At 34.7% G+C, this 20,729-nt stretch overlaps 1 protein-coding gene across 1 annotated transcript in view; it reads right to left on the bottom strand.

The window, feature by feature from the left end:
• Positions 1–624: 624 nt before the first annotated feature.
• CALCRL (calcitonin receptor-like) overlaps positions 625–20,729 on the bottom strand; it is a 65,285-nt gene continuing 45,180 nt past the window's right edge. Inside the window, exons 7-12 of the mRNA XM_006878768.1 lie at positions 18,933–19,086; positions 17,272–17,332; positions 17,116–17,182; positions 10,154–10,372; positions 9,953–9,994; positions 625–847 (exon numbers count right to left, since the gene is read on the bottom strand). Coding sequence (XP_006878830.1) covers positions 632–847; positions 9,953–9,994; positions 10,154–10,372; positions 17,116–17,182; positions 17,272–17,332; positions 18,933–19,086 — 759 coding nt within the window. The 3' untranslated portion in view covers positions 625–631. The remainder of the gene's footprint in view (positions 848–9,952; positions 9,995–10,153; positions 10,373–17,115; positions 17,183–17,271; positions 17,333–18,932; positions 19,087–20,729) is intronic.

Raw genomic sequence — 20,729 nt, 5'->3', positions numbered from 1 at the left:
TGGAAAATAACTAAATCCTTATTTTTTTATTTTATTTGAGATGTTCAAGAGGGCTAAAATACCTTTGAGGGGGAGTGAATCAAATCTACTATGAATATAAGATTTTTGTTTGTATATTTTAAAGCTAATATTTTCTCTCATGTCAATGGACTTTATCTGGATATCTTTAGAAAACAAGAGTTGAGTGATGTCCTATATGTATAATGAACTGCAGTCTTGTTCATTCATTAATTCATTCAGTGGTGTGCTGATTGGCTCAAACCAGCTCACAAGAGTTGTGTTTGTTCATCTCTTCTCGATACCACATTCGAGGATGTCAAGTTGGTCACTTGAAATTGGTCAAGTAATGGTGACTATTTACACCAAGGAATTGGCAAATCTTACAAATCAAGGTTGAGTATATTTTTGGCTGGGTTGTTTTGTTTTTTTTTCTTTTTTTTTTTTTTTTTTTTTAACCCTCATGAAGCTGATTGTTCGATATTTACCAACACAGTTCTGAATTCATGTGAGAGTTTTCCTTGTGGTATTCAAGAAAGTCATTTACTATTGACATACCCTATCTATGAAATCATGGGACCAAATCCTTGAAATAGGAGTGGTACCAAATAGTTAAGCACTAATCTTTCTATTATTAAGCATAAAACTTCTCTGGTTTAAAAATAACATTTTCAATATCATTGATGCTTTTTCCATTTGAGTGTTCACTAGGATAATCATGATTGTAACCTTGACCATCACTGATGGTTGACACAGTGTAAGATGCACTACGGAGAGCTTCTGTGTGGGAAAAACTGTTTCCAAATTGGATTTTGTATTGATTCCAGTTTCTTCTCAAAATTGCTTGAACCTGTGTATCAAAAAGCAGAGAGAACAAAAGTAATCTATTAAATATAATGTTGATCTTGCATTTAATTGCAGAATATATTAACTATGAAAGCACTGGTGCTAATTAGTAATTGATATTTCTCTCTTAGTTAAAACATAGCTCAGACACAAAAGGGCAAATAATGCATAATACCATTGTTATAAAGCAGAACTTATGGGGGGTTGTGAGAAAAATAGAAAAAAGAGTGAACAGATAATTAACGCCACATTGGAACAGATGAGGTAAAGAACAGTTTAAAAGAAATATATAATTAGCAATATGTCTATGACAGCAGTCTAGAATAAGAAGTTTATTGGGTCTGAGAGAGGGGTATAGATAGGAGAGGGAAGAAATTGTACAACAACAATGAATATTTAAAACAAACAAAAAATCCATTACAATGAATAAGTCATATTCACATTAGGAAATAAATGTAAATATTTTAAATTTTCAAATGAAATTAAAATTGTTCTTTTCATGATTTATCTTTTAAATCATATGAACACGTATGCATGCCCTGTTATTAACCTCAAGATCTTGCCTTAATTTAATATTGTATGTTCAGTATCCAATTTGTGTCAACATGTTTGGTACAAAAATGAGAAGATAACTACTGATAACTTAGAAGAGAGGAAGAGAAAGGAAAAGAAGTTATGGATGCAAGGAATGCCAATCATCAACAACAGCACAAGTGTTGAACATTAGTGTTGAAAGCTGGAACTAACTCATAGCTGACTGTGCAATACGTTTTCAGAGGCAGTGAATCATATGGGAGGTCATGGCTCGTCATTCTCCTGCAAAACAGCTGGTGGGTTCAAATCAAATGCAATTCCTTACCACTAAACCAACAGAGCACTGCAGCAGAAGTAGCAACCCATTAATGAGTGTTTGTCTTATGTCAAGAATTGTGTTACATTTTGAAAAATGGAAGTTTTGTCCTCAGTGAATTCAGTATCCAAAGGAAAGAAAGTTATTTTAAAAATAATTACACCATTATTGTAGAAATAGAAGGATAATTGGTAAAACATATATGGGAGCTTAAGGGGAGGAGGGCTGAGGGTGGGTAGGAGTGGAGCCACAGGTTGCGCAGTTTAGTGTGTGTGTGGGAGAAATGGGGGAGGGATGTGGGAGGGAGGAGATGGGAAGGGTCCAGATGAAGAGACAGGGTAATGATGATCCAATGGTGATTAAACTGAGGTAGACCATCCAGAGTGAACTTACTCTTATTGAACACAGGACACTAAGGCAATTTCTTATCATTCATTAAGTGGAAAGCAAGTAAATGTTTTCAATTATATCTACAATTTACTCATTTGAACATTTCCACATCTGATGAGTTACTTGATAACTTTGAGCACTCTGTTAAGAATGCAGGTCACAGCTGGTGGTGTTGAAATTATTTTCTCCCAGTTGGCTCCTGTCTCTGACTCTATGATTGCTTCCCCAAAGGAAATGTGATTATCTGAGAGCACTGTTAACGATAATTTATACATTACAAACACATTCAGGAAATAATTACTAGCTTTCTACTAATTAGATGCAATTTCTGAACTTCTCACCATAGACACATGTTAAAACAATAAAGTGTAAAAGTAGGCTCACTTCATTGGCTTGTTTAAAAAATATTGTCTAAGTGATGAAGAAAGCTCAATTATCTTAATAACGCACATTTTATAGAGGAAAACTGCCTTCTGAATGTTTGCAGCTATGTAGGAACTGTCAAAGTTTGGTCAGAGTCTGATATTTCTTTCTGTTTATTTATTTGCTGTAGTGTTTTTATATTATTATTATTATGTTTCATTTATGCACTTTGTTTTTCTCCACCATAGTTCTCTGACATTTTATCACTTAAAATAAACACAAAGTTTTACTGTCTTATGTCAAATTTTAGCATGAGCAAAAGAGGGAGCATTGACAATAGTTTGGACTGAAAACAAATTGTTAGAATTTTTAGTTATCTTTCCCCTCTACTTAATTAAAAAAACCCAAAAACTGTGCTGCTAAAATAGAATAAATGGGTTTCAGAAGTTATATTATTATGAAATTTGGTAATTTTAGAACTTTCAAGCTTCTTTTTATACTTTAAGGAAATGATTTTTATTAATGCAAATTTTCTTAGAAAAGGAAAACATTTTTAAGGTATTAAGAGTATTTACAAAAATGCATTCTTTTATTTTAGTAATGAATTTCTAAAATTTTAAAGAAAAGTAATTAAAGTAATTTAAAAATAAATTCTATCTGCAGAATGATGCTTAGGATATAAGCAAGTAGCAAATGGAGAGCACCTGAAGTATGAATTTGAAATAAATAGAAATCAAAACCAAAAATGACTTTTGGCAAATTAACTAATTTCTAATGTAGTCATTTATGGATCCTGATGTTTAATTTTAATTTCTTATAATTTTGTTACTAAATTCTGGATGAGTCAAGTACATGATCTATACTATTGCTTGCTTTAAAGCCTTGCACAAATAAATGGTACAGGAAGATATTTCTTAGATGTGAGTGTAGTACCTATAGTTTTTAAAAGGAAACCTTTGATTCAGCTCTGAAAGCCAAACTGGCTTTTGAAATATGTTTGTTTCTGAAATATCTGTTTTGATTAAGGTCATCACCCTATTTCTTCCTTACAACTAGATCATCAGAAAAACCATTGAAAGCCAATTTCCTGGACTGTGAATACTTACTAACGCTAAAAAGAAACCTAATTAAAGGCTCACAGTCTGAGTGGAGGTCTGTTTGCTTATTTCATTCGCTATAAGGATGTTATGTTTTTAATTTATTTCCTTTAATACAACATCCCACCTATTAAACAGAAAAGTGTCCACTCTTCGTAACTTTTAATGAGGATAAAAATTAATGGGAGTAGGTAACAAGGGCAATTACCATTGGAAGGAAATATATTTTGGTGTCATAAAGATAAGAAAATGTATCTCATTATTTTATGTATGAGTATTATGCAATCACTTGTTATGCATCAGAAAGCTGGACAATATGACTAGGGAGGATAGAAGGAGAATTGACGCCTTTGAGCTGTGGTGCTGAAGAAGAGTATTGAATGTACCATGGACTGCCAAGAAAACAGATTTATCCTAGAGCGGGTTAAACCAGGCTACTCCTTGGAGGCAAGGATTCTGGGGCTCCGTCTGACATACTTTGGACATGTTGTAAGGAGAGACAGGTCCTTGGAGAGGGACATCATGCTTGGTAGGGTGGAGGGACAGCGCAGGAGGGGAAGACCCTCTATGAGGCGGATTGATTCAGTGACTTGGGTAATCGGGATGGGTGTGTCAGAGGCAATGAGATTGGCACAGGATAGAGCAGGGTTTAGGGCTGTTGTACATAAGGCCGGTATGAGTCACAAACGACTCGACGGCACATAACAACAACAACATTATGCAAAAACCAAAGAATGACTGTTTAGAATATAACTTTATATCCTTAAACACCCTTTATATACCCACCAGCCCTTGATGAGGATCTATACTTCTTAATCTAATGTAGATAAAAATTTAAATCATTTAACAGAGCTCAGTGTAAAAATTGTGCCTAGTTCACATAACGGAATGTGATTTTGTTATTCTCAACAAATCTATGTGCTGACTTAAAATATCCAGTTGAAGGTTTTACTAAGTATAGCCAAATACTGACTAGAGAGGGCCTTTCCTAAAACTGAGAGTCGCTAATCCTCATTTCACACTGTATATGTTTATCTGAGTGGAATAAGGATGTGACAACTCAAGCCACAGTTACATAACTAGTGAGAATTAAAAACAGAAGATACAGCTAGAACATAAAATAAATACAAAGGTGTGGGGTAAAAAAAAAAAAAGATAAAGGAAAGAGAGACAGAGACATCTATTTGTTTTGACCAGACCTGAAAGGCAACGAGGAAATTAAGCCTAAGTGTTTTGAGGACCAACATGATATAGTTGGAAGCACACAATAAATTTGGCAGTCATGTCTTCATGTTAAGTAAGGAGGATATACTAAGGAGCAAAAAGATAAAAAGAGGGGGATTCTAGTACTTTTCAAAATGAAAAATGAATCATGCATAAACAAGATTTGTCTCTCCAGAGACGAGGAGAAGGGGACAAATATTAGAGATGTTGTAAAGAATGGGAAGATTTGGCAACCATCTGGTTTGAGGATTTCATACTGTTTTATTTTTTCAGTGCCAGAGTTTCTCAACATGGCAGATGATCAAAGTTCTGTGTCTCCTTTGCTTATACAAATAAAGTGTAACAAAAGTGTTCAGTATTAGTTTAGTTATTCCCTAGACATACTTTCTAGATAAAAGGGTCAATTTGGTATTTTTATTGCAATTTAGCTAATCTTCCCATTTGTACTTGTATTTTTTTTTTTTTAAATAATCATTTGAGTTCTGCTGGCCTAGTGGTAAGAAGCTGCACCACAATCCCAAAAAACCATTGTGGTTTGGATCGACCAGTTGCTCCGCAGGAGTAGGATGGACAAACTCCTCCGTGATTTACTGCCTCTGAAAACTCACTGGAGCGTCAGCTATGGGTTGGTTCCAACTCGATGGTACACAACGACACAATAGTAGATTCTGGGAGTGTATTAGATGTATCGAGGGAAATGAGGTGGGAGCTCTGTGGTCTAGTGGTAAGAAGCTGCATTCCAATCTCACAGGCACACAGTTCGAATCCAGCGATTGCTCTGGGGGAGAAGGATGGAAAATCTCTTCCTGTGAGATGTACTGTCCCTGAAAACTCACTGGCGGTACGGTTATAGAGCTGCTTCCTACTCAAAGGCACACTAAAATGGCAGGAAGCTGCACTACAATCTCGAAGGTATGCAGTGTGAGACCACCAGCTGCTCCATGGGAGAAGGGTGGACAATCTCCTCCTATGCAGTTAACTCTGAAAACCTGCTGGAGGGTCAGCTATGGGTCATTCTAACTCTATGGTACACAACAACAACAGAGATAAGGAGTCTCTGAGTCATCTAACAATTAAGAATTCAGCTACTAACTGAAAAGTAGATACTCTGAAGCTCTTCAGAGAAAATACCTGGTGATCTGCTTCTGAAACATAACAATCACGAAACTGCAGGGAGTGTGATTCTACTGTGCAACACATTAGATCGTTTGTGAATTAAAGTTGACTAGAGGACAATTTGTAGCTATTGACAACTGAAGATGAAGCACAATGTCAAAACCTACATTTTCTAATTTATTTGAGGAAAAGTAGAAGGTCTGAAAAATATGGGAACTCTCATCAAGACAGACAACAAACAAGAATGTTGGAGACCCTGAGAATGGAAGCTCCTGGGCACGGTGGAGATCGTGAGAATGGCAGAGGAGAGCACAAGGCTTCCGCTCAGTGACACCTCACAAGAGCAACAAGCAATTTACATTCATCTTGGTAGAACTCATAAGAAATCTGCTTTAACCACCATAACGAGTGGACTTCAAGATCCTTGAGGCTCAGCACATTGCCCAAGGCATGACAAACTGGAAAGAAAGTGCATACTTGGGGGTTAGACATATTTCAGTGTCAATGGCTTTGTTCTATATTCTCTCCTATCACAAAAGTTTTAATTAGTAATTATGTTTTTTTCACAATTAAAAGTCATATTTTATAAAAATGAGTCTATTCCTCTGGATACGGATGTGCACCTTTTACAATTCATGTGTGATAGTTGACATTTTGTCCACATCACTCCTAAGATGCAAACTCTCTGATTTTGTGAAGGTCCCAACTCAAATAAAATATCTTTTGACTTTCTGAAGCTGGATATCTTAATGGGAAGACACCACTCATTCCTCTCCCATGGAGCAGCTGATGAATTTGAACCTGTGACCTTTGGGTTAGCAGCACAATATAACTCCCTATGTCACAATAGTTCTTGGAATCATTGTTATCTATATTTAATAGTAAGATCACATATGGGCAGCATACTAGATTGTTTAATTCTGTCTATACGATCACTTTATCAATTCAACAATTATCAATCCCGTTGCTGTCAAGTCAGCATTGCAGGTCCTCCCATGGGTTTTTCCACAACTGTAGTGGTTGTCTATCTTCCTTCTGCAGAGCTATTGGTGGACAACTTCCTACATATTATGCCAGCAGAGCTCCTTAATAACATTAGAGAGGAACATAATAAATGTTGTTTGAGCTTATTAGCATAGCAAATGATTTATCTGCTCTTCCTAATTGAATTTTTAGGCTGTGCTTTAGGTTTGTTGAGTTGATTCCAACTCAAAGCAACCTTACATACAATAGGACAAAACATTGCCTGATCTTACGTCTTTTCACAATCTTAATATACTTGAATTGATAACTATTGTCAGTGTGTCAGCCTACCTGATTGAGAGTTTTCCTCTTTTTAACTAACTCTCTGCCAGTTGTGATGTCCTTCGCTAAGGACTGGCCCCTTTAAATAAATCATCCAAAGTATTGAAGTCAGTCTTTAAGAAGAGTTCTAGGAAACTTCCCTCAAGACAGATTTATTTATTATTCTGTCAGTCCACACAATATTCATTATTCTTCACCAACACCATCATTTAAAAGCATCAATTCTTTGGACTTCATTATGGTTTTGCATACATATGAGCAACTGCAAATATAACCCTTTACTGTTGAGTCATATTCAATTCACTGTGTCTCCTTGTGTTACAGAGTTTAACTGCTCAAATAAAACCACTACTATTAAAAACAAAACAAAAATCTGGATAGAGTTTTGGATACAGAAAGAATAGACCTAGTAGGGCATTATGGGGTGATGGAGGAGAGTTGAAAATGAATGAGTAGATAATGAACCCTTTATTGAAATAAGTTAAAGGAAAGATAAGTGTAATGAAAGGATAATAATTTTGTGTATTGTGATTAGTGATATGGAACAAGACATGCATGATTGATGGACGGAAAAACATGTAAGGAAAGGTTTTCACACAGAAATTATAGTGGAAGGTCGGCAGGGGTAAGGAGGGAAGAATGGGGAACAGACTAGTTGATGAAAGGATTGGGTGAAGGAGTAGCCGGGGACAGGGAGGATTTGATGAGACATTGTAATAAGTGGTAATGGTAACTTGGAAATAAAGCTAGAAACAAAATATCTAACAGTGATTGGATGAAAATCTATTTAAAAATAATTTTTAAGATATTTTCTTGACTGTAATCTTTTGGAACCAGTTAGCCAGGCTTTTCTTCTGTGAGGTGAAAATGGACAGCTTTGAATTACTTACTCCCTTAACTATATAAGAATAAAGTATTTTGATAACACTGAAGGACCTGTTTATAAGAATTATCACTACTAATTTGCATAAGAAATATGTAATTTTCAAAGTTCTTGAACCTTCCAAATTGTTCAAACTTTCAATGAGAATCTAGAAATATTCCTGAATACATTGCAATGTTACAAATTAAAAGTGTCATTTTTTATTCCAAATATATCTGATTGAAGGCTAGAAAGTATCAGAAAGATGTTTACATGTATCTTATTGCCTATGAAAAGGCTTTTGGCTGTGTGGATCACAATAAGTGAATATCTTTTGAGAAGAACAGGAATTCCTGCACACTTCATTGTGCTTAGGTGCCACATGGACATGAACCAAGAAACAGTGGCTTGAACAGAACAAGGAGTACAGGATGCTTTCAAATGAAGAAAGATGAACACTAGGGTGATATGCTCTCACCACATCTATTCAATATGCACACTGAGCAAATGATCTGAGAAGACAGACTATAAGTAGAAGAATGTGGCACCAGGATTGGAGGAAGATTCATGAACAGATTGCATTATGCAGATAACACAATTTTTCTTGCTGTAAGTCAAGAGGACTTGAAGCACTTAATGATCAGACTACACACTTCAGTATGGAACATTAAAAAACCCCATAAACCTTCACAAAGACACCAGTAGGTAATACAAATAGAAAACCGATTGAGTTGTCAAGGATTATATTTTACTTGAATCCATAACCAACACCCATGAAAGCCACAGTCAAATAAATCAAAAGAAGTGCTGCATTGGGGAAATCTGCTGTCGAGAACCTCTTTAATGTGTCAAAGAACAAAACTAGGCTACCAGTGCTCTCTTCTAAAGAACAAGGATGTTAATTTAAAGCGTAAAGTACATCTACCTAAGCTATGGCATTTTTAGTTGCTTCATACACATATAACTGTTTCACAATGACTAAGGAAGACTGAGGATGAGTTGATGTCTGAATTCTCGTGTTTGCTAAGAGTATTTAAAATGCCATGGGCTTCCAAAAGAATAAACAGATCTCTTCTGGAGGAAGTTCAATCAGAGTGCTTTTTAAGGCAAGAGTGGTTTGACTTTGCCTCGTATACTTCAGATATGTTGTCAAGAGAATCCAGTCTTTCAGTAAAGACTTTATGTTTGCAAGAGTAAAGTGTTGGTGAAGGAAAGGAAGAACCTTACGAGACAGATTGACTCTGTGACTGCAAGTAACGGTTTAAGTACAGCAGAGATTATGAGGAAAGGCTGGAAAATGTTTTGGCCTTTTGCCAAAATTGAGTTGATGACATCTAAAAAAATAAAGAAAATAAAGAAAAATGATCTTCTATGCTCCTGAACCCAGTGCATAGACATTCTATACAACTGAGAGTTAACTTTTTTATAAAAAAAAAAAATCCCTATTCACCAAAAACGGTTTCCAAAGGCTACTTATTTGGTAGGATAGACTAAAAAATAAGAAGGGAGAAAATAAAGTGATTTTGTGTTTCCTATTAAAGTGTGTACTCTGTGAGATTAAGGTTTGTCAAGAAAGGTACTTAGGGGAAAAATTGTATTACATACCATTCATTTAAAAGGTGTGCAAAAAGATTAGATTAATAAAAGCCACTGATAGAATAAAGTGAAACTAAATCTAACCTAACCTCTTTAGAAGAGTTTTCTTCTCTTCTCTTTATCTCTCTTCTCATTCCTGTTAAGCTAGCCAACACTTTGTCAAGTGTGACCTGAACATTTGTTTTTCCTTTACAGAATTTTACATAGTTTTTTTAACTAGAGAAATTTCATTTTGTTAAATTCATTGTATTTACCAATTGTAAGGATTATATTAAAAAATGAAAGGAATAATATCAATTATCATACCTCTCCATTAAAAAAACAGAAGATTGTAGAGACCAAAAGACCCTGGAAGGCAAGAACAGAATCATTTTATTCCAGATGAAAAAAAAAAAGATCATTATTATAAACAAGTTGTTACATACACATAAAAGATAAAGCCAACGAAACATGCAAATTTAAAGCCAAATTTTCCTAACTGCTTCCCCAATAACAAGAGAGCCATACCTGGTAGTGCATGAGGATGTGCATGATGTAGTCATATATTTCTTCAGCAGTCCTGCCCTCAGGTCGCCATGGTAACAGTACAAATTCAATTCCAAGCAATGGCACCAGGATAAGGGTTGCCCTCACAGCTTTCATGTAGAGATGAGATTCTGCTTGGTGAGTAACTTTTAATTTTGTGATGAGAACACGTACAATATTTAATAGGAAAAAGAGGTTAACCTAAAAGAAAAATAAGATCCATTTCATATTTACCATTAAGAAGCATTAGTGAAGGATATAAAAATTCATAAACGGAGGCTCTGGTGGTCTAGTTGGTAAGGGGTTACCCCACCAATTCAGAGGCAAATGGTTAAAAGCGTTAGCTGCTCTCAGACAAAAAAATAGGAAATCTTCCTTATGATTTATTTAAAGCCATTGAAAAACTACTGGAAGGCCATCTATGAGTTGATTTCTGATTGAACAGCATGGAATTTGAGGGTTTGTTGTTTGTTTTTTTTTTTGCATAGAATGCAAGAACATGTTACATTGAAGGGTTTATATATTTACCTAAGATTATTTGTGTATTTGAAGTTATTATTTATTCATTCATCAATACATAAGCTTTAAAATATTTGAGTTTTAGAGAAAAATATATGACTAAGCACATTGAGTTAAGATTGTCCTTTTGAACTACCATGAGAGTATTTTATTAACTTACTCTTTTATAAAATTTTAGGACTTAGTTATAGACACAAAGTTAATGTCTTTAATCATCTTCCACTCAAGCAAATAAAATAGTTTGTAACAAATATTGGAAAGGTTAATCACTTGTCTGCTTCAACCTCAGTGTTGGGGACTTTCCAAACACATATTATATGGTAAGAAACATTTAATCAAATTTTAGTTTCATAAAAACTCTTTAAGATAGTACTGTAATTCTATTTATCCTATGGGCAGGTGAAATGACACAATATTTTATTGTGAGCTACTTGTTGAGTCAACAATGCCTCATAGTGACCTTAGGAACCAGAGATCAAAACTTCATATTTAACAAAGATTATCCTATAACTGATTTTTTTTCCATTGGTGTTTATGTTAATGATTCTCTCCATAAACATATTTACTCTGCTTTTAATTATGTTCCCAAAGAAATAACATAAAAAAGACATAAACTACAAATATATAATGTGGCAATCAGAGTCCCAGACTTGTGTTGTGCTGAAACACATTTCCTTCCCGTGCTTATCCCACTCTCTCATTTTCACAGTCTCTAAGTCTGTCCTGCAGAGTGTGAAATCAAGTTGCTCCTTGAGGCTAAGATTTTGAAGCTCTGTCTCATATGCTTTGGGCATGTGACCAGGAAAGACCGGTCCTTGGAGAAGAACATCATGCTTGGAAGGTGGAGGGACAGCGCAGGAAAGGAAGACCCCAGATGAGATGAATTGATACAGTGACTGGGGCATTGATGGGCAGTGTGTCAGAATCAGGGGCACTGGCTCAGGACAGGGCAGGTTTCAGAGCTGCTGTGCACAGGGTCACAATGGGTCGCAGACAGCTTGATGACACACAACGACAACACACACATTACCTTTCCTCACTTTTGTCTTTACACAAAGCAGCCTCTTTTTACTTCTTATCCATGCCTACATATAATTATTGTTATTGTTTTGCATCATTGAGTGGATTTTGACTTAAAGCCACCCTGTGCACCAAAGCAGAACTGCCTCCCAATATCCCCCAGGCTAGAATATAAGGAGCTCAGAAGATTTTTTCTTACTTAGAGCCACTAGTGGGTTCAAATTGCCAATGTTTCTGTTAATAGTGATCATTTAACTGCTCTGCTGCCAGAGCTCTTTTCTACAGAATTATGGACATTAAATACAGGAGAGTTGCTGAAGGCCAATTACTTTCCTCCACACAACTTTAAGCAACTATTATTTATTTAATAATCTGACATCTTAAAACCACATACAGCAACATAATAGAATATAATAATGTAGAAACAATTAATTAATAAAATACTTTTGCTAACTTAAGGCATGCATTATGAAAATAATGGCCTAAAAATAAACCACTACTATTCTTAGAGAATTCAATACTTCAAAAATACATCACTAATCCTGATGGAAATATATTTATGAAATGTCACAGGTTTAAAGATCCAGTAATGTTTTGCTAAAGACGAAAGTTAAATAAACTGTTTTAACAGGTGAAAGAATGCAGTATGCCCAACCAGCATGCCAGATGTTATTCCAAGCATCTCAACATATTCTTATCCAGAGCATTCATGTCTGTTGTAAAAGTTTTGACTAAGAAGTACTGTCAACTTGTAGAAGGAGAGCTAAAAAGATTCTTTCATTTGCTTATACATTTATAAAATTTAGCATATTTTATAAGCTCAATTTAAACCATTATAAATTATGAAGTAACTATGATAAAAATAACAACAGGAAAATTAGAATTTGCATCTCTAGTTTATGAAAATTTCTGAATGAAAAGTTCTTAAAAAGCAAGTCTGATTTTGAAACTGGGTACTAGAATTGACGACAGGATTAGTACTAATGTTAGCCACTCCATAAATAGTTGTTCTAAAATGGTTGGACATTACTCTCCATGCCATTCTCCACATAACATAGTGTTGAGAATTATGATGTTATATTGCTTTACTTTCTGTATATAGTTTCATCTATTACAACAAAAAACAGAACAAAGATTTTATATTTCAAATAAACTATATCTGAACTTCTATTTTAAATAAAAACTATTTATTGTTACAGAAAACAGAACAAAAGTAAGAATATAACACTTATCATTTATCTTATGCTTTTAAATTTAATATAGTAGGCATAGACTATCTTTCTAAAATGTTCTAACCATGTTGATACTGCACAAAAATTACATTTGTAATTTATGTTTATTATAACATTAAAAACAACATAACATTAAAATGAGGTGCATTTTGAAAAATTAAACTAGATGTCTCACTTGAATGTATTAACTAAAATAGAACAGAATCTTAAGAGCAATTATAATCACCAACAGGCATTGCTCTAAAAAAACAAAACAAAATTCAACTAAATGGTTTTTTAAAATAAAGAGAAAAAGAAGTTGTATTTCCTCTTTCACTTTGCAACTCAACTCCAAAACCCTATTATCAATATAGAAATACCTAAAGCAAAGGAACCCAGCTTCTGACAAATTATTCCACAATATGAAGTTTTAATGTTTGTAGATACAGAACTGCTGAGCTCAATGCATGCTGATAAATACCACAGGAAAAACTGTTTCATAGAAACTTTAGCATTTATACTATTTCATTCAAGTTATTACCAGAAAGCTAAGCTAAGCATTACTAGTACTATTTTATCATGAGTGAGTTCTACTCTCTTTACTTAACATCTGAAGGAGACATATGTAGCTGGTTTCCTCTGGAATTTGATTGTCATTTGAGCATTTCCTACCATAGTCCAAGCATGATCACTGCATTGGAACAGATGGGGGGAAGAACTGTCTGAAAGGAGTGTATGATAGACATTACATGTATGACAACAATCTGGAATAGAAGGTGCATTGCAAAGTGGACTAGGGGAGGGGAAGGAGCGTGGGAGGAAAGAATTGTGCATCAATGAAGGAATAAAAGCAAACAAACAAATGAAAAGAAATTAAAAAAAAAAAAAAAGGAATACCGAGGATGTTAAACCTTTTGTTATGAAGCCATTCTGGGCCTCTGTAGTACTACTATAATCATATGGAATTATAGTTTTCAGAAAGGGTAATCAATTGACATTGATTAGATAATTACTTCTCTTATCTGATCTATCTTCTTTAGATTAGTCTATGAGGTCATGCAGAAAGTATTGTATTTAAAAACTCACACACCTTTGAATTAGTTCATTCAAAATAGTCACACTATAATTGCTGTTGGCTATTAACATTAAATAATTTTTTTAAGTTTAAGCTTTGCTTCCACATGTCAAAGACAGTATAAAAATGCTACATTTTTGAAATGTTGTTCATGGGGTAATTAAAAAAAAGGAAATGAACAATTTGCTTTTCTCTTTTTCCTTTTCAAAAGTATCCCATAATCATATTATGATCAATGGAAGGAAAAATGGTTACAAAGAACAGCACTTTTCTTCTATGACTTCTATTTCAAATATATATTAGTTAATTTGAAACTCTTTTTAGAATCTAAAAAGAAATATTTTCTATTATTTTAATAAATTTTAAGTTTAAAATGCATTTTTAAATGAATATGTGCCATATGTTGTTACATGGAAGAAATATAGGAAATCTCCTCCTGTGCACTTTATAGCCTCTTAAAACCTCTAAATGGTAGTGATGAATATATTTCAATGTCACAACACAACAACAACAGTACTATATCATAGAAAAGTATCTTAAACATTTTATTAAATCACTCCTCCACAGATGACTTTTCGTATGAAGTTTTGACTTTACTGGCCATTCTAAACAAAGATGGACAATCTCCTCCTACAAAAACTTACAGTCCAAGAAACCCAATTGAAAGTCTCTGAATTAGCATTAACTTAATAGCAGTGGATATGTGCCTTCTAATTTTTCATAAATTGTATTATGTCATATAGACAGAAAGTGCAAATTGTGATTAAACCCAGATTTCTATTTTGCAGTTTCTGCACTAAATATATCTGTATAGCTGTCACTGCAAAAGAAATAATGTGTATGCCAAATATCAAGAAAGGGTTTAAGAAACATTAGTAATTGGGGCAAAAGGAGTCTGCTTGAAAAAAAAAACACCAAAATAAAACAAATAAAAATTGTCCAAGTTTATCAACACCAAATATGTCACAAAATTATGACAAAACTATAAAGAAAAATTTGTTACTATTCTCATATATTTTTCCTATTTTTTTCTGCATGTTTTCATTTGTCCTTTCTAGGAAAAAAAAGTCTCAAATCTCTTTATAGAAATTAAAATTCAGTTTTTCCTTCCTTCACAGTTGTTTGAAATTATTTTTACGTTATTGGTTTAGAAAATATTTTTTCAATTGATTATTCAATTTTTCATCCAGAATAGCATTCAAAAGTTTAAGAGTGTTGTCTTCTTATATCAAGTTTATTTCTTATACAGTTATATTTAGAAGTTTGCATAAAATGGTTTCTAGTTTCCTGCAATTCAAACCTGAATTTACTTCTTCAGCACCAATAAAGTTCTAAGAGCTGACAAGCATGACCGGGCACTCTCAATTACTCTTTGGTGATTACAGGGAGCAAAGTAAGTCAGTGCAATGGTGCATGGAGGACTCATTGAAGTTATGTGTGTTCTAGAACTACATCAGCAATAACTTACCTCCACATATGTTCTAAATATCTCTCAATGTAACCAAAGTAAATGTCTTTTCTCTCAACTCCTTAAGAGAATCTCAAAAATGTGGTAGCCACCCAAATGCAAAGGGAATTGTGACAAAGAGGAAGTTTGAGTAAGAATAAACTAATTGCAATTGAACCATACGATTGATGAAAATCATACAAAAACATGATCACACACGGGGCAAGGACTGCTTCAGTATGAAAGTGGTTTGGACAACAAAGAGGTCTTTTAAGTAACTTTGCTGCTTTTTGTCCAAAGGCCATTTAACCTTTTAGGAAGATAGGCACCGAATCATTTTCAGGATAAGAAGGTGGAAAAATATTATTCAAATAATGTGGATTTTCACTTTCTTTCTTTTTGAGCAGACTGTCTCATTTACTCTTCCCTCTCAAAGTCAGGTGGTTAACAGAAAGCCCTGCAGTTTGAACCCACCTTTTATTCCTAAAAAGAAAGATGGGTACCTTACTCCAGCTAGCCTCTATAACCGTGTGGAAGGTCCACATGAGATGGAAACTAGACGACAGTGGATTTTGTTTTTGGCATTGGGTTCAAAGTTGATGGAAATAGGTTCTCTTATGGACTATATTGTTATTGCTAGGTGATAATGAGTTGACTCCAACTCAAAGGCCATCAGAGCTCTTATTGTTGTGTTGTTGTTACATACTGTCTAGTTAAATTGCCATATAGTTGAACCTCCAGCAGGTTATCAGAAGCAGTAAATTGCACAAGAGGCAATTTCTCCTGCAGAGCAGGTGGTGGATTTGAACCACACATCTTTGGGTTGGCAAAACAACCCTTTACCACTCAGCCACCAATGTTCCCTGGCTGTTTGTTATAATTCTTATGTGCATCATGTTGCCTGCAGCTCAAAGCAACAGCTATGAAGCTCTGTCCTTAACCAATCTCACTGACTCTGACCTACCTAACCCCATTGCCCCAGTTACTGTATCACTCCATCTCATCACGGATCTTCCCCTCCTACACTGTCTCTTGTGAGCATGATGTCCTTCTCGAAGGACCAGTCCCTCCTGGCCATGTGTCTAAAGTGTGTAAGACAGAGCTTCAGTATTTTTCAGGCATTAAGTCCTTTAATTCCTATACTGAAAACTTCAACGTTGCTATTATGATAGTTTTCATTTAACAAATGAAGAAATTGAAGGAGGAAATTATGCAACAATGGATGAATAATTAATTAAAAAAGTGAACTGGAGGAAAGAGAAGGGAGAAGTAGGGAAAGAAATATGCAAAAATGAATGAATGAAAATGTAACCTTTTGTAAACTTTTGTTAAAAAACACAATAAAATATATTAATTATTTAAAAAATGAGATATTGAGACAGAAAAATTACATAAACCACATCAAGTAACATGAGGAAGTCATATTCAATACCAGAGATATGAGAATGGTTTGAACAGTGCTATATGCTAAATTAGTATAGCAAAATAATGAAGGGACTATCATTAAAAAAAATTTGGTTGGAAAAAGGAAAAGAGCCTGAAAGCTTTGAATTTTAACTGAGAAACATATCATCTTTGTCTTCATATATATAATACCTGCTATAATTATCAGTCTAACAGACTACAAGTAAGTTATGATCCCTAATGCTGTATGAGAATTTTATTTACATACCAGTAGAGCAGCACAAATTGGGCCATGAATGATGTAAAGGAGATGAGTATCAGAACTGATCCAGCAGCTAGGGGAGAAACACAGGGAAAAATAGGTTGAAGAATTTCATTTTACTTTGTTTGAAGGAAAAATTATAAGGATATATAATTGTCTTACTTGTCATTATAATATATGCTTCTGGCAACAGCGTGTATGCAAGCAGGAATCATTGGAAATCCTGTGGATATCAATAAAAAAAAATAAATAGGCAAATTCACCTATGATGGAACTCCCAAATATTACCTAAAACCTCAAAATCAAAGATACCTTGAAAGCAAAATAACTGGTCAACATCCATTTACTATATAAATGTCATGTCAATTAAGATAAAGTACTCAGTGAATGTGTGTTTGTGTTTGTGTGTGTGAGTATATTTTGTTCTAATCTGTCATTTGGAATTAGTCTGATCTAGAAAACTAAACCTGTGTGATGTGTAAGCCTTGAGGCTTAGAGGAAATTAATTTTATTCTGTAAAATGGAATTGGTCAATTTTAACAGATATTAGAAGGTTAACATTAGAGTTTCCATTGGGAAGATACAGAAGTCACAGTAATCCCTTTATTTGTAATGTAAGAATAGAATTTATGTACCAGAAATTTGTACTTTGACTTGAACATCTCAAATCAAACCTTTCAAATATTAAGATATTCCAATCAAAAGTAATCGGAACTTGCTAACAAATGTATACATATGTATGTATGCATGCTTGTCCACATTTAAATCTAACTGTACATCTGCATCTATACTTATAGCTATATATCTAGCTATATAGGTATCATTTCAGTTATATTTCTGGAATGGAACAATCTTTATTTATCTACATTTTATATTTTACATTTGTCTTTGTTTTTGATGTTAAAACTGTATCTTTGTTTGCTTTTTGAATAATAACAGGTCAAATCAAATTTATGGAAAGGTATCTCTGTAGATCTGGTGGCCTAGTAGTAATTAGCTGCACTGCAATCCCAAACACACACAGTCCAAATCCACCAGCTACTCTGTAGGAGGAGGATGGGCAATCTCTTCCTGTACTGCCTCTGAAAACCCACTGGAGGGTCTGTTATGGGTCAGTTCCAACTTGATGGTACAACAAACAACAACAACATTCATTTATCAATCCCTATATTTTAACAAAGAAGCCCTAGTATCATAGTGTGCGCAGGCTGTGTGTGGACCACTAATTGAAGGGTCAATAGTTGAAGTCTCCCAGACACACAAGGGAGAGAAATAGGCAGTTTCTGCTCACAAAGACTAACAGCTTTGGAAACACCAATGTGGGTTGTCATGAATTGACATTCACCCATTGCTCATGAGTTTAGTTTGGTGTGTACTATTAGCATGGGGGGTGGGAAATCCCAATTCTTTTTTAAAAGAAATACTTTTACAAAATTAATTAACTTTTATAAAGTTTTTTGCTGCTACTTAAATATCTTCACCCCCCCTTGTTAAACTCATTATCTTCATATTTTAAAAGGGATTCAAGAATATCAAGACAAAATTACTTACTCATAATTTGAATTCCACTACTTATTTACTACATATTCAATCAAGATTTACTAAATTATTGGAATAACAAACAGAAAAATAAAACTACTACTGTTGTACCACTGATTGATTTGCATTCATGGATAATTTGGTGAAAATCCATCTACTTTAAGTAGGTTTAAAGTAAAAGCAAAAGGTTTATATTTGACTTTCTTTAAAAATAATTAGCAATAATGATTCTCAGGAAACATTTACAATGAGGTGAAGCCTCAGTTCTGTGTAATGAAACTTACCCCAGCCAAGAAAATAATACCACATGAGGTGCTGCTTCTCAGCAAACACAGCCACCACAATGAGAGTGTGTAGGTGAATGCCTTCACACAGCATCCAAAAGTAATTACAGCCCAGCAGGTACAGATGAATAAACTGGGACACTTTACAGCTCACCTAGGATAAGGGAAAGAAAAAGCAAGTTATAGTTAGCTGCTTATGAAGTCACTCATAAAGCAGTAACTTTAGTTTTGTAGGGACAAGGATTTATTTTCTCTTGTGCACAGTATTGTTTATACATCAATGATTCACGTGTGTAAAATGTCAGCCTAGCTAGTGGTGAGTTTAACTTGTCACCACAAACAACAGATTTATAACGTTATAATTTGTTTATTCTGTTATTAACCTATAAATGTGTACATATACACAAAGACAAAAAAATATGAATGCGAGATTGTGGGAAGGGCAGAGGACAGGGTTTCAGGGTGACTGTTGTTCAGGGAGGCTAGAATCCATAGTCGTCAGCTCAATGGCACCTAACAACAGCAACAAATTCTTCGTAATTTACGAAATACATACAAAAGCTCAAACTCAAGATCGTTGCTGCCGCGTTGAAATTTTATTCATAAGTGACCCTCCCGTGGATTTTCTGAAGCCAAAAATCACATGGGAGCTCGCCCATGTCTCTCCCACGCATCTGCTCGGGAATTCCGATTGCCTTTGGGTTAGTATCTCCCTAGGGACTTCCCTGCCACAGCTCCCTCAAGAAATATACATGAGCTAGTTATTTTTGCCTAGAGAATATTTGGCTTTCACATTTCCAAATTTACTAAATAAAGGCCATGCACTTATGGAGACTTGACTTCATTAATCACTCCAACTGGGGAAAGATGGGCAGTTTGCTCCCATTAAGATTTATAGCCTTAAAAACCCCTGTGCAGACTCAGTCCATGACCAGTCAGAATTGACAGAATTGGAGGACGGTGAGTTTGGGTTGGGACTTATTGCTGTTTAAGTAAACACAGATTTTTACTATGTCTTGATTACTATCTAAGTATAAAAATTTCACACTTCTATTATTTATGTATTAACATTTTTTTAAAATATCTTCGTGTAAACATTCTTTTTACATTTCTCTGGTAAAACATAAATATACTTAAGAATAATTGATGGAAATGACTCAAACTTTGGAAATTTTGCAGATTACAAAGTATCAGTGCAAACACACAGCAAGTCTTGGGAGGCCATGATTTCAGTTATTCAAACAAGGGACTTGAGGGTTTTATATAAGCAAACAGAAGAAAATTTTATAGTTTCCCTTCCTGTTTTCTCACTTTCTCTTTTTTACTTTTAAGGAAACAGGAAGTGAGTGGTTCAAATATAAAGAAAACAGAAGGGAGTAGACCTGTAGCTTACTCCTAAACAGAAGTGATAAATTTAAAACGATTATAATCAACATATATTGTTTGTTGTTGATGTTATGTGCCATCGAGTTGCTTGCAACTCATAGCGACCCTATGTACAGCTACCCTAAACCCTGCTCTATCCTGTGCCAATTGCACTGCCTCTGACACACCCCTCCCAATTACCCCAGTCCCTGAATCAATCCACATCATGGAGGGTCTTCCCCTCCTGCACCTGTCCCTCCACCCTCCCAAGCATGATGTCCCTCTCCAAGGACTGATCCCTCCTTACAACATGTCCAAAGTATGTTAGACGGAGCCTCAGAATCCTTGCCTCCAAGGAGCCGCCCAGTTTAACCCTTTCCACGATGAATCTGTTTGTTTTCCTAGCAGTCCCTTGTACCCTCAACACTCTTC

Source organism: Elephantulus edwardii, unplaced genomic scaffold (assembly GCF_000299155.1).
Source record: "Elephantulus edwardii isolate Elephantulus edwardi_28Jun2011 unplaced genomic scaffold, EleEdw1.0 scaffold00001, whole genome shotgun sequence".
NCBI classification, from domain to species: domain Eukaryota; kingdom Metazoa; phylum Chordata; class Mammalia; order Macroscelidea; family Macroscelididae; genus Elephantulus; species Elephantulus edwardii.
Note: the sequence above shows the minus strand (reverse complement) of the source record. Positions and strands in the feature narration are given on the sequence as shown.